Below are 12710 nucleotides of genomic sequence, written 5' to 3' on the forward strand. Positions count from 1 at the left end.
AGTGAACCCTCCAGCTAATAATCTAAATTGCCTTTTAATGGTACAGTTTCCTTTCCCATCAGCTGGAATCAGCCATGGAATGTGTCCTGCTCTCCATGCTCTGCACCAGAGCAGGCAGCCCACACCAACACCCTGTGTGCACCCAGGAGCAGAGCCTTGCATTCCACAGGTGGGACATGGAATGATGAGGGCCCTCAGTGACCATCCTGTTCTGAGCCCCCTGTCATGATCAGGAGTGTCACTCACTAGATCCAGCTGCTCCAAGTGCCATCCAACCTATCCTTGGACATTTCCAAGCATGGGGCAGCTACAGCTTCTCTGGATAACCTCTGCCAGGGCCTCACTGCTGTCACAGTCAAGAACATCATCTTAATATGCAAGCTAAATGTACCCTCTTTCAGTTTAAAGCCATTCCCTCTCATCCTATCCAGAAGACTTTTCACTGCAGCTGGAACACCCCAAAGCTGAGCAACCTGGAGGGTGCAGTTGGAGGTTTTACAGCAGGAACCACTGACTGACATCTGATGCACAGCCCCAGCACAGGGTGAGTAGTGGGATGTGGTATCCAAGCAGGTGGCAGAAGTGCCTGCTCCATGTGCAGATATGTCTGAGATACAGATAATTACAGCTTGCAGAAGTATACATAGCTTTTTTAAAAAATGTAGGATGTAAGTGCAAGCTGTAGCCCAGTTTAACAAATCATTCCTCTGCAGTGATACTGGTAAAAAACAACCAAACAAATAAACTTCTGCAGCATTAAGAATTCAATGTACTTATATAAGAACAGTTACAACTAGGAGTGTTTTAAACTTTCCACAGGGGAAGCTTTTTAAGACGGGTTATAAATAATAGGGGGATTTTCTGACTACAAAGAAGAAATTCAGGAACGTAAGAACTGCTGCACCACAAACTGTTAGAGGCAGCCCAGCAGCAACCACTCAGATCTGTATCAGAAATCAGGATTGTCCAACAGGCACTTCCCAGAAATCAGTTCCCTTCCAATTCCCTACTACTAACTGCAGTGACTAAGATTCCAATAACCGTATTTTCTTTATTGCCCAGGTCACACCTAGCCAAGGATGAGCTCAGCTAGTCCCAGTTCCAAAGGCAGCCTCACACTGAGGAACACCAGTAGTGGAATTACAAGAAATGGAAAAGTGGAAGTCTCAGTTCAGCAGTAAGAAGACACAGGCTTGGCCCCAGACTGGTCTCTTGAGGGGACAAGAGGGAACACAGTGACTAGAGGTCATTCATAATCACTGCCTTGGCTGCACCTAATGCAGTACCAGCAGCAAGAGCTCAGTAAAAGGAGCCAGAGCACACCCAGGGCACATTTGGTAAAAGCCACTCATTAGGGTCAAATGATAAAACCAAATGTGTGTGACTAAGTCATGACTCTGGTTTAAGCATCATCTGGCTATCACTTAATTCTGTGAAACTGGGCCCTTCTCACTTCCAGACACTTCCAGGAAAGAGGTTGCATGATGCCTAAAACTTCAGCCTTTCATTTTCTCTTCCGTATTTTAAGGTTCTTACAAACAGACAGGAAGTTTCAATGAGGCAAACAGATGAGTTAACTTACTGCCACTTGTGTATCAAGGATTTCAAAACCACCACTAGAGTGGTGTGACAACATCCTGGATTGTTTGGTTTTGATCTTGAGCTAAGTTTATGTGATGTGAGGTATTGGTCCATGCTGGTAGGTGAACACCAAACCCCCTCATGCAAGTACAAACACTCTCAGCTGCTCCATATCAGACAGGGACTTCTGAGAGGCCCTTAACAGTCTGGTTAATAGTAACTTACCTTTAAACAATAGTATCCTTTTTTAGAAGTTTCATTTCCCCAAACTCTGATATTTCATGCCTGCAGTACAATGTGATAAAAAGCAAAGTGGAGAAAAACAAGCTTGTTTTGGATACATAATTATTATTTTTTACTCATGACTTCATCAAAGCAGTGAAGAAAAGACAAAAATCTCAGAAGAGCTTCTTTCACACAGACTCTCACCATCCCTTTTCGCAGCAACTGTGCAGGCAAGGAAAATGTGTGATTCCGTATTTATTTATTTTAGTTGTGCTCAGAGTTTTACAGGTAGCATCTTCCCTTTAGACCTTCTCAACAGAAATATAAAAAAGTTTGAAGCCATTTCCCCATTTCGCCCCACTCATCTCCAAAAATCAACTGGGTGAAATGCAGAAACATCTTTTGTTAACAGAGTGGTGAGTTTGGCTTACCCCAGTCTAGAGCTGGGCTTCCTGCTATGGCACAGACCTATTAGTTTGTAACTTAGAAAACCCAGTCCCAGAGTCCTGTAACTCCCACCTACTCAACAGGAAACAAATATCTTCTCTAGAGACAGGGACATTCCTGGTAGCTGACACCGTGCAGGGGAAACGCTTCCTGCAGCTTGAGTGAGCTGGACCTTCTGCAGAAACTGGGCACCCAATCTGTCTTCATGGGATGGAGAGGAGGCAGGGAACAAACTCTTCAAGGCAGAACAGACTCTTCAAGTAAGCACTGCACGTCCTGGTGGGCGTGCCTGTCTTAGCAGACGGCTGTGGCATGAGGCACTTCGGTCATGGCTGTAGAGAACTGTCCCAGTTCCATCAACAGAATCACAGGTAAATGCGTTCTCTTTCCTGTGAGAAGTCCCTGAGTTGCAGATCTAAAGGCTCTTCCCCCCAAACACACCTTGGTGTCACTAGACCACTGGAAGAAGGAGCTGAGCCAGGTCAGTAGCCCGCAGGGAAGCCCCCTTTCCGTGAGTCGGAGGCCGCAGCCCACCCGCGCTCCGTCCTGAGGATGGCCTGGACCACCGCGCCGCCGCTCACCCGCGCCGTGGCGTGCCTCCTCTGCTTCAGCTGCTGCTCTAGGCCCTGCAAGGCAACCTGGGTCAGCTCAGCACAGCCCAAACTCTGCTTCAGCTGCTGCTCTAGGCCCTGCAAGGCAACCTGGGTCAGCTCAGCACAGCCCACACTGCACCTGCTGCAGCCTGACACTTGCATCCTTCACAACCACCCAGGTGTCTAGGGCCTCCTCTTCCCTTTGCTTTCTGGGATGCCCTACTTTGGAAGAAGTGGGACTCAGAAGATTTGATATTTGTGGTGTTCAGTGTGGGTTACCAATACTATTCTCGGTCACAGATATTCACACACTAACAGCCAGGACTGAGGGATCCTGTTTGGCAGTGGTGTAAAACATGGGACTTGCAGAGAGCAGGACATCCTCCCCAGTGCTGGCAGATATCTCAGCTGTTGCCCTCATAAGAAGCTTTTTAACAGAGGAACTTCTGCAGACTTTGATAAGAAAACTGCATTATGTAGGACTGTTTTCCCAAATACAGAGGCAACAGAGATATGAGATATGTACAGAGGCAGATACAGAGGCATGAGACATGTACAAAGCCTGTGCCTGTCCCAGGCCTCTGGGACATGCCATTTCTCAGGGTGAAGGAAGCTGCAAGCTCAGGTGAGTGCTCTGGAGAGAAGGCAGACCTTGTCATCAGCTCTCTGACTGACAGTGCTGTGCTAACACCTCTACTGTGAATATATTTTCAAGTCTGTTCCCAGACATCCTCCCTTGCTAGGTCTGGGCCAGGCCTTCCAGATTCATCATGAAGTTACAACATGGTTACAACAGGGCAATTTTAGACTGTTGGATGGTCTGGGCCCTGATGTGGTTTGCTCTTCTGCTAGTCCTTTGTGCCAAATATCACTGCAAGCACATGCTCAGTTTCAGATACAAGTCACTCTTCACTGCACTGGCTTCACACCTGTGTGACTGAGACTAAAGGTACACTTTGAACAGCTTATTGTGACCCAGCACTAGACCTGTACCAGCTTTACTACTGCTCACCTAGGAACACTTGGCCAACCTGATGATTTTCCACAGTGTTTGCCTTCCCAGCACTAGGAACCCAGCCCACACAAGTTCATGTATGGCTCTAGTGAGACCAACCTCCTCTATTTGCTGCTCAAGCTCTGTGATATTGGGAAACAGCTGATCGTGGACTCTGGGCTCCTCCACTGCTTTCTTCACATCATAACCAAACCAGATGGAATTCATGATTGTCTGTGAGAAGTAAAAATGTTAATTACTTGTCTTCAAAGAAGTCTGACCCTTGGAGCCACACAGGCAGAGGTGTCTCAAGGATGAGCACACAAAAGGCACCATTTCTGGTTTACTTGGCTTCCAGTGGTTCTTCTCTTGGCTAAACAAAACACAGGTACATTGCAGCTTGTATATGTTTAGGAGGATTCCCACACAAAGAAACCATGGGCGACTAAAATTAACACAGCAGAAGGAGCAGATCCCTAAGTTATGGTGGCTGGATTTATGTTGCTGTAACTAAGGACACAACAGTCACCTCAACAAACACACCCACAGCTTCCTGCTATTGTACAAGCAGCTCCCTTTGGCCTGGCTCATCTCTACAGGATTGAACTGCAGGCTGGAGCTGCTGGGAAGTGAGAACACTCTGAGTCCAGGGCTTAGGAAGTTGCCTGTAGTGGTTTTACAGACTTCTCCTCTACCTCAGCCAGAAGTCCAGATCCAGCCTGGTGCTGCTGGCACAGGGGACAGTCACTGTGCAGTCACTCTGGGGTGGTTTGAGTGGCTGCCACAGCAGCTCAGAGGCCCTGCCTGTCAGGCCTGACACTGTGCCTGAGCTGAGCTCTTATTTAGCTTCTCTGTATGACTTTGATCCAAAGTTTGGGATATTGGATGGGAACAACTCTAAACTAAATAGGCTCAGGGAGAACAGAAGTCTAACCAAATCTGGTGCAAGTGATAAGAAAAACTTGCCAGAGAAAATGTCACTAAAGGAGACACTGGAGGCAATTTAACAGCAGACCCTTTGTAGCCCTGGCAGGAGTTGGTGTTGGAAGTCTGGCCCTCAGAATGCCAGGCAGGAACCTCCTTTTCAAGCCCCTGGCCCCCAGCAGGGAGCCACAGCCATGATCCTGTCACAGGTGCAGACATGAGTCCCCCCAAATGCTGCCTCTCCCACTGTGCCTCGTGTTGTCCCCCATTTGCCCACACCACCACATACCAGTGCTGTTGCTGTAGTTATTTTTGTTCCTCCAGAAGCACCGACCACCATCTTCACCTTTTTCATTTTATCCACCAGAATGGAGGGGCACATAGAGGACATTGGCTGTTTACCTGTTGGGCACACAGACACAACACAGAGGCTCAGCTTTCCACCTGCAGCTCACAGATTAAGCCTCAGTGTCCACCTTCCTGACTCAGCTCCTGCTCAGTCCTTGGGGATCCCACCATCCCCTGCACTCATCTCTTGACTCTCTCCCACCTGTTCTCTGCAGCTCCCAGACCTGTGCCATGGCACAGATGCTGAGGTGTCAGCAGCCAAAAGAGTGAGTCAGGAAGGTTGTTTACAGCTACCTGGAGCTATGAAATTTGCTGGAGAAGGAGGGATCCCAAATCCATTGATTATGTAAGGTGAGCTGAAGTCATCCATTTCATCATTAAATATGATTCCACTCACGTTGGATCGTACATCAGAGCCAAAGCTGGAGAAAACAAATTGTCAAAGTCAGGTCAAAACCACAGCAAATCTAGGCAGAGCTTCAGCTGAATTTACTGCAATGTGAAACATGGGATTTGATTGGAGTAATGCTCCACTCCCTCCCATTGTAAAGGTCTTTCTGCCACCCCTAGGGGGAAGGAAGCAGTTAATACCGTGAGCACACACAGAGGAAAGGCAGCCCAGAGCCCTTCCTACAGCTCCCCTGAGAGGACCCCATGGGGAAAACCAGCACAGCACCTCAGTACAACTACTGCCCCTTGCAGGTGGGCAGTACTGCACTCTGTTCAGAGGCAGCACAGCTCCAGCTTGGCACATTTGGGAATGACTGGGGAATGTGTCAAGCTGGAGGCATTTTCTGTGGATAAGAAGTTCATGCCCTGGCTCCAGTCCATATGTGTGAACACAGCTCTTTCTGACAGCACTCACTGCCACACACTACACTTCCAGGCCAGCTGTGTTAGCTCAAATTCCTTCCAAAAGCCTGGGAAATCAGAACCAGCAGCAATAGCTCTGCTTATGAGAAGATCTAGATGCGTGAAGTTGTGGAATTCAGCATGAGGGAGGACACATCATGTCCTCTGACACCAGCACGAGGCCTCAGTGTTGAGCACTGACCTGCCAGCTCAGCAGAAGTGCCCATCAGCAGCACTGCTGACCCCTGCCCACCCCAGAGTGACAGCTCAGTGGTGTTTGATACCAACCCCAGAACCAGCACTAGGAAGATGGCAAAGGCCTACAGGAAGGAAGGTCTGAGCTCATACTATTGGTTGATGGTGCTGGTGGCGGACACAGCACTGCCATCATCAGCCACAATGGAGATGTGGGATGTACCGGCATTGTCTCCAGTGTAATACACGGGCTCATAGTAGTCAACGGGATGGGAGGTGTTGTCTGTGATTTTCCTCCGCAGACTATCCGCAAAGAACTCGGATGTCATGTTCCTGATTGCCTGCCGGAGAAACCAGCGCAGTTACTCAGCACATTGACACACACGGAGCTGTGAGGCTGATGTCCAACACTTCAGACCACACAACAGTGCCAAATCCCAGCACTGAGGCTACAGTTTCCCCCCAGGGGGCCTTCCTTCTTGGAAGATGGACATTGTACTAAAAGATCATTTTAAGCTGTCACAGGAGCAGCTGTTACAGTCACTCCTTTGTGTAGAAGTCAATCAGCATCCATTATTGCAGTGCTGTGGAAAGCTGCTCCACACTGCTGTGGGGCAAGCAGAGCTACACTTCCTTCAGGGACAAGAGGAATGGGATTACATTGAGAGCACAAGGACAAGGCAAGGCCTGACCAGAGCTCTTTAAATTGAAAATTTGTGTTCATCAAGCTAGGCTGGGCTCAGAGTCTGCTGCTTTTGCAGGCACAGAAGTAAAGCACAAAGTTGGGACAAGCAGTCTCACCCCTTCCCATCTCTTACTCCATTTTACTACAGGCAGGACCCTGGTTAGAGAGCCACAAGGATGATGGAAATAGAGTGAATAAGGCTTGAAACACTATAGAAACAGACAGGGTTAGACCTAAATGTTCTCCATCCCTCCTGGTGAATTGAGGAGTTACAGCAGGAAGGTTTCCTCCATTTACAGCCCTCACAGCTCAGCCATGAGCCACACAGGACTCAGAGCTGTTCCAGTGCCTGTCAACAGCACGTGGCACAGAGCATGCCTGACAAAGTGGAGTCACCCAAAAACTTTAAGCCATGTTCCAGTCAACTTTGGTGTTGCAGAAAGAAAAGGATTTTTCCAGGTACCTCTGTAATGTTGACAAATTTGGGGTCTCCCAGCAGAGTCCTCTTGGCGTAGGCAAAGCGAAAAGCCTCCACGATGCGGTGGTAGGTCAGACCTTTCTGCTCCACCGTTTCGATGCTGGCAGCAGAGAAATTGTACCCTGGCAAGAGAGGACAAACCAGTGTGGACACAAAGCACAGTCAATGGATTGCTAATGCACCTGTGCCAAATGTAAAACGTTGAAGACCAGTCTCTACAGAGATGCAGTTATTGGACTCTCCTGATTTCCACACGGAGAACTCGGGAGCTCTGGGAGTTTTGAGCACCAGCAGAATTTGTACTTGAAGAGATGTTTTCCAAAGAAGCCACCCATAAAAGTATCAGGGAAGCTCCCCTATCAGGAAAATATTTTTTCTCTTGCACCTGTATTTCAGGTAGGAAGGTGACATCTCTGAGTTTACAGCAGAAAAGAAATGTTTCTGCATCTCTGATCTCTCCTGGGCTCTCAGACTTCCCACCTGCTGGAGGGCTGTCAGGGAGGCTTTGCTCTCCCAAAAAAGGTGATGTCTTTGGAGCTCTCCCAGCTCCTGCTGCCTGTGAAGCACTGCTCTGTGGCACTCTTACCTTTCAATATGTTGAAAATGAGGGCCAGAACTGGGCCACTGAGGGGGGCACTGGGTGTGTAGAGGGTGTACTCCCCGAGATTGATCTGTATGGGGTCCTCAATCACCGTGGCACTGTAGTCCCGCAGGTCCTCCAGTGTGACAATTCCCCCTGCAAAGAGAGGGAAACCAGAGATGTGGGTTTATGTAATCTCTGGTGGGAAGAGGAGGTCATACTCCATCACCAAGAATCACAGCAAGGAGTGGAGGGAACACGGACAAATCCAAAAAGTAACAAGGTGAAGAAAGCAAAGGTGTGTGCCCATGAGATTTACCCCTTGATAGATCCATCTGAGGCTCAGATAGTCTAAGCACAAAGTTGGGCTGATTTACAGCAGCCAAAACTCTGGTGATCTATCTTTTTTTACAAAGGACACCAGCAGTGTCAGGCTACAAAATGTCCTTAAGAATTCAGTTAACAGGAGGAAGATGCAGCTTTGGGTGCAGATGTTTTGTAGCACACATAAGGTAAAATAATTTGAGTGTTCCATCACCTTTCTTATTCGAAGGGAGAAGACAATAAGTAATTATCCACCTCAAATAAAGCCAGTAAATTACTCTCAGGAAGTTCACCAAGTTAGCCAGTGCTGGCTGGTGAGGATAGGATACTGCCACCATCTAGTGGCACCAAGAGACCAAACAGCTCAGAGTTCACAGGAGCAGCACATGTGCAATGTTTTAGGTACAAACTCGTTGGATTCAGGCTCTGTGAACAGCCTGTATCTACTCGGCTACAGCCAGAACAGCACAGACTAGAGAGGCTACAGAAATGCAAAATAAGCACTCTCCATTTCTGAGTTTCAAACATATCTGTTAAAGTGCTTCTTCTGGGTGTCCTGTTGCCACAGATCTCAGAGGCAGCATTCCAGGGTTGACCTCTCCCAGGCTCTGCAGGTCCCTGGCTCTGAGCAGGGTGGTCACTCTGCTGCTTGGCACAGATGTCCTGGTCCTCACCTGCATTGTGGATGTCAGCAATGATCTGCTTTGCCAGGCTTCCTGTGTAAAAGGCATCTGCTCCTTCTGTGGCTATAGTCTCATAGGTGTTGGCTAGTTTGGGCATCTTGATGGTTTCACCCTCTTGCAGAATTTTCCCTCCTTTGCAGAACACTTCACTAACAAAGAAAGGAGATTGGGAAGATCAGGTCTGACAGACAAGTTCAAAACTATGTGTATCTGTGGCAGCTGAACCAGCATGAGTATTTGTGCTAGATGCTTCTTGGAGGTAAGAGAAAGTGCCTGAGTCATGGCCCAGGGGTCCTCATATCTTGGCACTGGGGCATAAAATTGAGCAGTGTTTTCTGACCTGCAATTCCACATGCTCAGTTTGCTCAATGGAGCTTGCTGCAGAGATTTTCACTATGCACCAACCTCCCTGCCCACCCAAGGGACCAACAAGTGCCTCAAGATGCAGAGGAAGGGCCACAGCCCTTGAACTCAGCAGTTCAGTTCAGAGCACAGTCTATTAAGCTATGAGGTTCAAAGCTTCCACTAAATCCAGAAGTGTTTCAGGCCTTATTCATTAGATCACTTGAAGGTAATGTTCCCTCTCTAGCTCCCTCATGATGGATCATGATTGTGCTGCTGTGGACCTGCCAGATGGACAGGAGGTAGGCCAGGGTGTACATTACCAGTTGCATAGGAAACAAACCTGCAGCTGGCAGAGATTTTAAGGAAAAGGGAGAATGAAGCATGATCTCCAGCAGGGCTGGACATAAACACTAAGGATCTGTCTGTAAGAAGTGGAGGAGCATTTAAAACCCTTCATGCTCCAAGTCTTTGCCACAAGTGGATGGTCAGAGACCCTTCTTGAGGAAGGCTGATTGTAAATTCCCACTGGCTGACAGCAGATGAGATGCTCAAGGAGACTGCAATTGCTCCAAATGTAGGTAAGATCATCTTGGTGCACTTACAGCATGAAGAAAAGCTGGGGATTCAGAAAATATATTGCCATTGGGCAGACTGATCCCAGCACGTATCCAATTCCACCTTTGCTCAGACAAATTGACTTCAGGAGTAGAATTTCTCTCCCTTTAAAGGTCAGGATTGAACATTCCCCATGATTTAACACCTTTAGGTGTCTGCAGTGACAGCAGCAGGCACAGTGAGTGTGGTTACTGCAGGGGAGGCACACTCCTCACAAACACTGCAGCACACAAACACAGGGACTCTGCAGATTGGATGCAGCCACCCCAAATTTCTCTGCATAGAACAGCAACTGCTCTACCTACCACAGCAAGGGATTGCTTTCAATCGCCTCCTCTTTTGATTTGATGGCTGCAGCAAGGCCTTTCCCAAGAGGGAATCCTTCTCTTGCCAGCCTGACACTGGGCATAAACAGGTCTTTCCATGGCAGCTTGCCATGACGTTTGTGAGCCAGCTCATAGCCACGGATTTCTCCTGGAACAGCAATTGACAGTCCTCCTGGAGCAGAAAAGGAATGTGTAAGTCTTCCACAGCAAGAAAAGAAAGTGATTGATGGAGCAGGAGGTAGGGCAAGCATCTCTGCCAGGGCTTCTGTGAACTGTGACCAGGTCAGCTTGTGAGAATTAACAGATTAACAGAATAATTTGGTCCAGTATTTGTGCCTGTCTATTCTGAACTGCTGAAACCCCTCTGTCCTCTTGCTGTAACTCCAGTTTTAGGGTCATTTCCCCTCTGTAGGCTCTGCACCAGAGCAAGGCTGCTCAGAACACAGAAGCCATCACAGTGAGAGGACAGAGACTGTGATACACTTAAGTCAAAAACCTTGGTGCAGCATTGTAACTACAACTGGAACTGGATTGATTCCACACCACACAGTGATGCAGTAGTTTGCTTCAATCCTGTTTTCACTTTTCTAGAAGTTCAACACACTGCTCAAACCCCCTCCAAGGTGCTGTTTCTTCTTGCTTAGAAGAGTGAAGAGAACTAGTTGATATTTCTTTCTATTTCTTATTAGAAAATACTTTCCAAAAGGAACTTCTCTGGAGGTCCCATGCCATCAGCTGGCCACCACAACCATTAATTTAGGGAGGACACATGAACAGACAAAACTCAAGGTGACCCACACAAAGATTTCTTGAAAGAGGTGGAAAGGAAAGATGGCACATGTGGAACAGGTCATACTCAGTGCTTTGCATTCACCTGCTTTTTCATGAAGTGAAAAAGCAGAAAGTGATGGGGTCCCTAGTTAGTTTAAAGAGAATAGTTTTTAGCTTTTTTGTCAGGCCAGAGTTTGTGTAAGAGGGTATTTCCAGATGAGAAATCCTGCATGTAGGCAAGAACCTAATGATAAGAAATGTTCTGAATGTAGACATGCTGGTAGCAGTGAGTGCTGGTCCCCCCAAAGCAGTGAAACAGCCTTTGCCATACCTTTCAGAGAGAGCTGTGTGTCATTCCCAAACATGTTCTCCGATGCTCCTTTTGGAGCCACTTCTCTTGCATTAATGATTTCCACTTTTCCTTTAATGACAGAACAAGGAAGATGATGTTTAGCTCTGGACTCAGCACACAGGCATGGTCTCTGCTGAAGGATTCTGACCAACATGAGCCAGTTTCTTGGTAATTATTTTGAGAACATTCCCCAGAGGCTGTGAGCATCAGTTGTTTACCTTCCCTCAGGCAGGATAAACCACCTGCCTTAGATAAAGCTCTGTAACTGTTTCAGCTGTGTGGCCCTGTCCCTTACCTGAGCTGCTGTAGATGGTGAAGAAGAGGCCCCCTCCAATGCCCATGCTGTGAGCATTCATGAGTCCCACGCACAGCAGGGCTGCGATGGCAGCGTCCACCGCTGATCCTCCTCGCTTGAGGATGTCCCTGTGCAGCACAAGGCAAGGGCACATGTGACAGTGTCTCAGCTCCCTGGGAGCAGTGCATGTACCACACCAGAGCAGCTGTGACAGATTCTCTGAGGCACATTTGTCCACACCCAGTCTATGTGCTCCTCAGGAAGTTTTGAGCTTCTGTCACCAGAAAGAATAGACCCTCAGTGTTCAGTGTGCAGACCAGAGCAGCCCTCACTAGAGACACATCCAAACCAGGCTGAAAACAGCAAGATGTGACAGAGTACAAGTGACATTCCACACACATTCATTACACTGTCATAAGAAATGACAGTTTTCTGATGAGCCTTAAATCTGGACACTTGAGACTAGAACTGGAGGATATCCCAATAAACCTTTTTCTAAAGGGGTTAGAAAAAAACCTCTTGTTCTCATTGCTCATGGATCCAAGGAATCTTTACCTGCTATGTTGTCTGTGAGCAACTGCAGTAAAGCTGATCAAGAGTGGTAAAAGCCTGGGGTTTATTAGGATCTCCTCTTTCTACAGGGAGGTTAGGGTTTGACTATCCATGCTGGGCTGTGGTGATTCAATTACCCCTTTAGGGCCCCTTTGGAATCTTCTCCCCTAAGACAAGAAATCCTTCCTTGGGATGACTCATGCTAGAGAATGTTCACCCCCCTGCAGACCCCCGTGTTATCTTTTAGAGTTATAATTGATCTTTAACTCTTTTAGGTAATTGGTCATTTTCTACCTAAAACCTTAAAGTAATTTGATACCTTTCAACTTATAACTGTTGGTCACTTCTCAATCCACCCCAACCCTATAAAACCCCTTTGATATTCTGTGTACTCGGATTTGCTGTCGGAAATAAAGTTGCCTATGGAATCTCTGCACAGCTCTCCCAGATCTCTTCTGCACTGGCTAAGAGAGTGCTGCAAGCAAAATGAAATCACAAAAGAGCTGATGGCCTAAGCCTCGGCCTGGCTTGCATTGGAGCACTCT

General features: G+C 47.6%; 1 protein-coding gene across 4 annotated transcripts in view; it reads right to left on the reverse strand.

Moving 5' to 3' along the window:
• Nucleotides 1–2046: 2046 nt before the first annotated feature.
• The window catches only part of GGT1 (gamma-glutamyltransferase 1), a 30231-nt gene continuing 19567 nt past the window's right edge, over nucleotides 2047–12710 (reverse strand). For all 4 annotated transcript variants that reach the window (XM_079322824.1, XM_079322825.1, XM_079322826.1 and 1 more), the window contains exons 3-13: nucleotides 11614–11741; nucleotides 11298–11387; nucleotides 10175–10367; nucleotides 8901–9058; nucleotides 7909–8058; nucleotides 7308–7444; nucleotides 6313–6500; nucleotides 5407–5534; nucleotides 5054–5166; nucleotides 3961–4074; nucleotides 2047–2879 (exon numbers count right to left, since the gene is read on the reverse strand). In XM_079322824.1, coding sequence (XP_079178950.1) covers nucleotides 2736–2879; nucleotides 3961–4074; nucleotides 5054–5166; nucleotides 5407–5534; nucleotides 6313–6500; nucleotides 7308–7444; nucleotides 7909–8058; nucleotides 8901–9058; nucleotides 10175–10367; nucleotides 11298–11387; nucleotides 11614–11741 — 1543 coding nt within the window. In that variant the 3' untranslated portion in view covers nucleotides 2047–2735. The remainder of the gene's footprint in view (nucleotides 2880–3960; nucleotides 4075–5053; nucleotides 5167–5406; nucleotides 5535–6312; nucleotides 6501–7307; nucleotides 7445–7908; nucleotides 8059–8900; nucleotides 9059–10174; nucleotides 10368–11297; nucleotides 11388–11613; nucleotides 11742–12710) is intronic.

This window comes from Erithacus rubecula (assembly GCF_903797595.1).
Source record: "Erithacus rubecula genome assembly, chromosome: 19".
In the NCBI taxonomy this organism is placed as follows: domain Eukaryota; kingdom Metazoa; phylum Chordata; class Aves; order Passeriformes; family Muscicapidae; genus Erithacus; species Erithacus rubecula.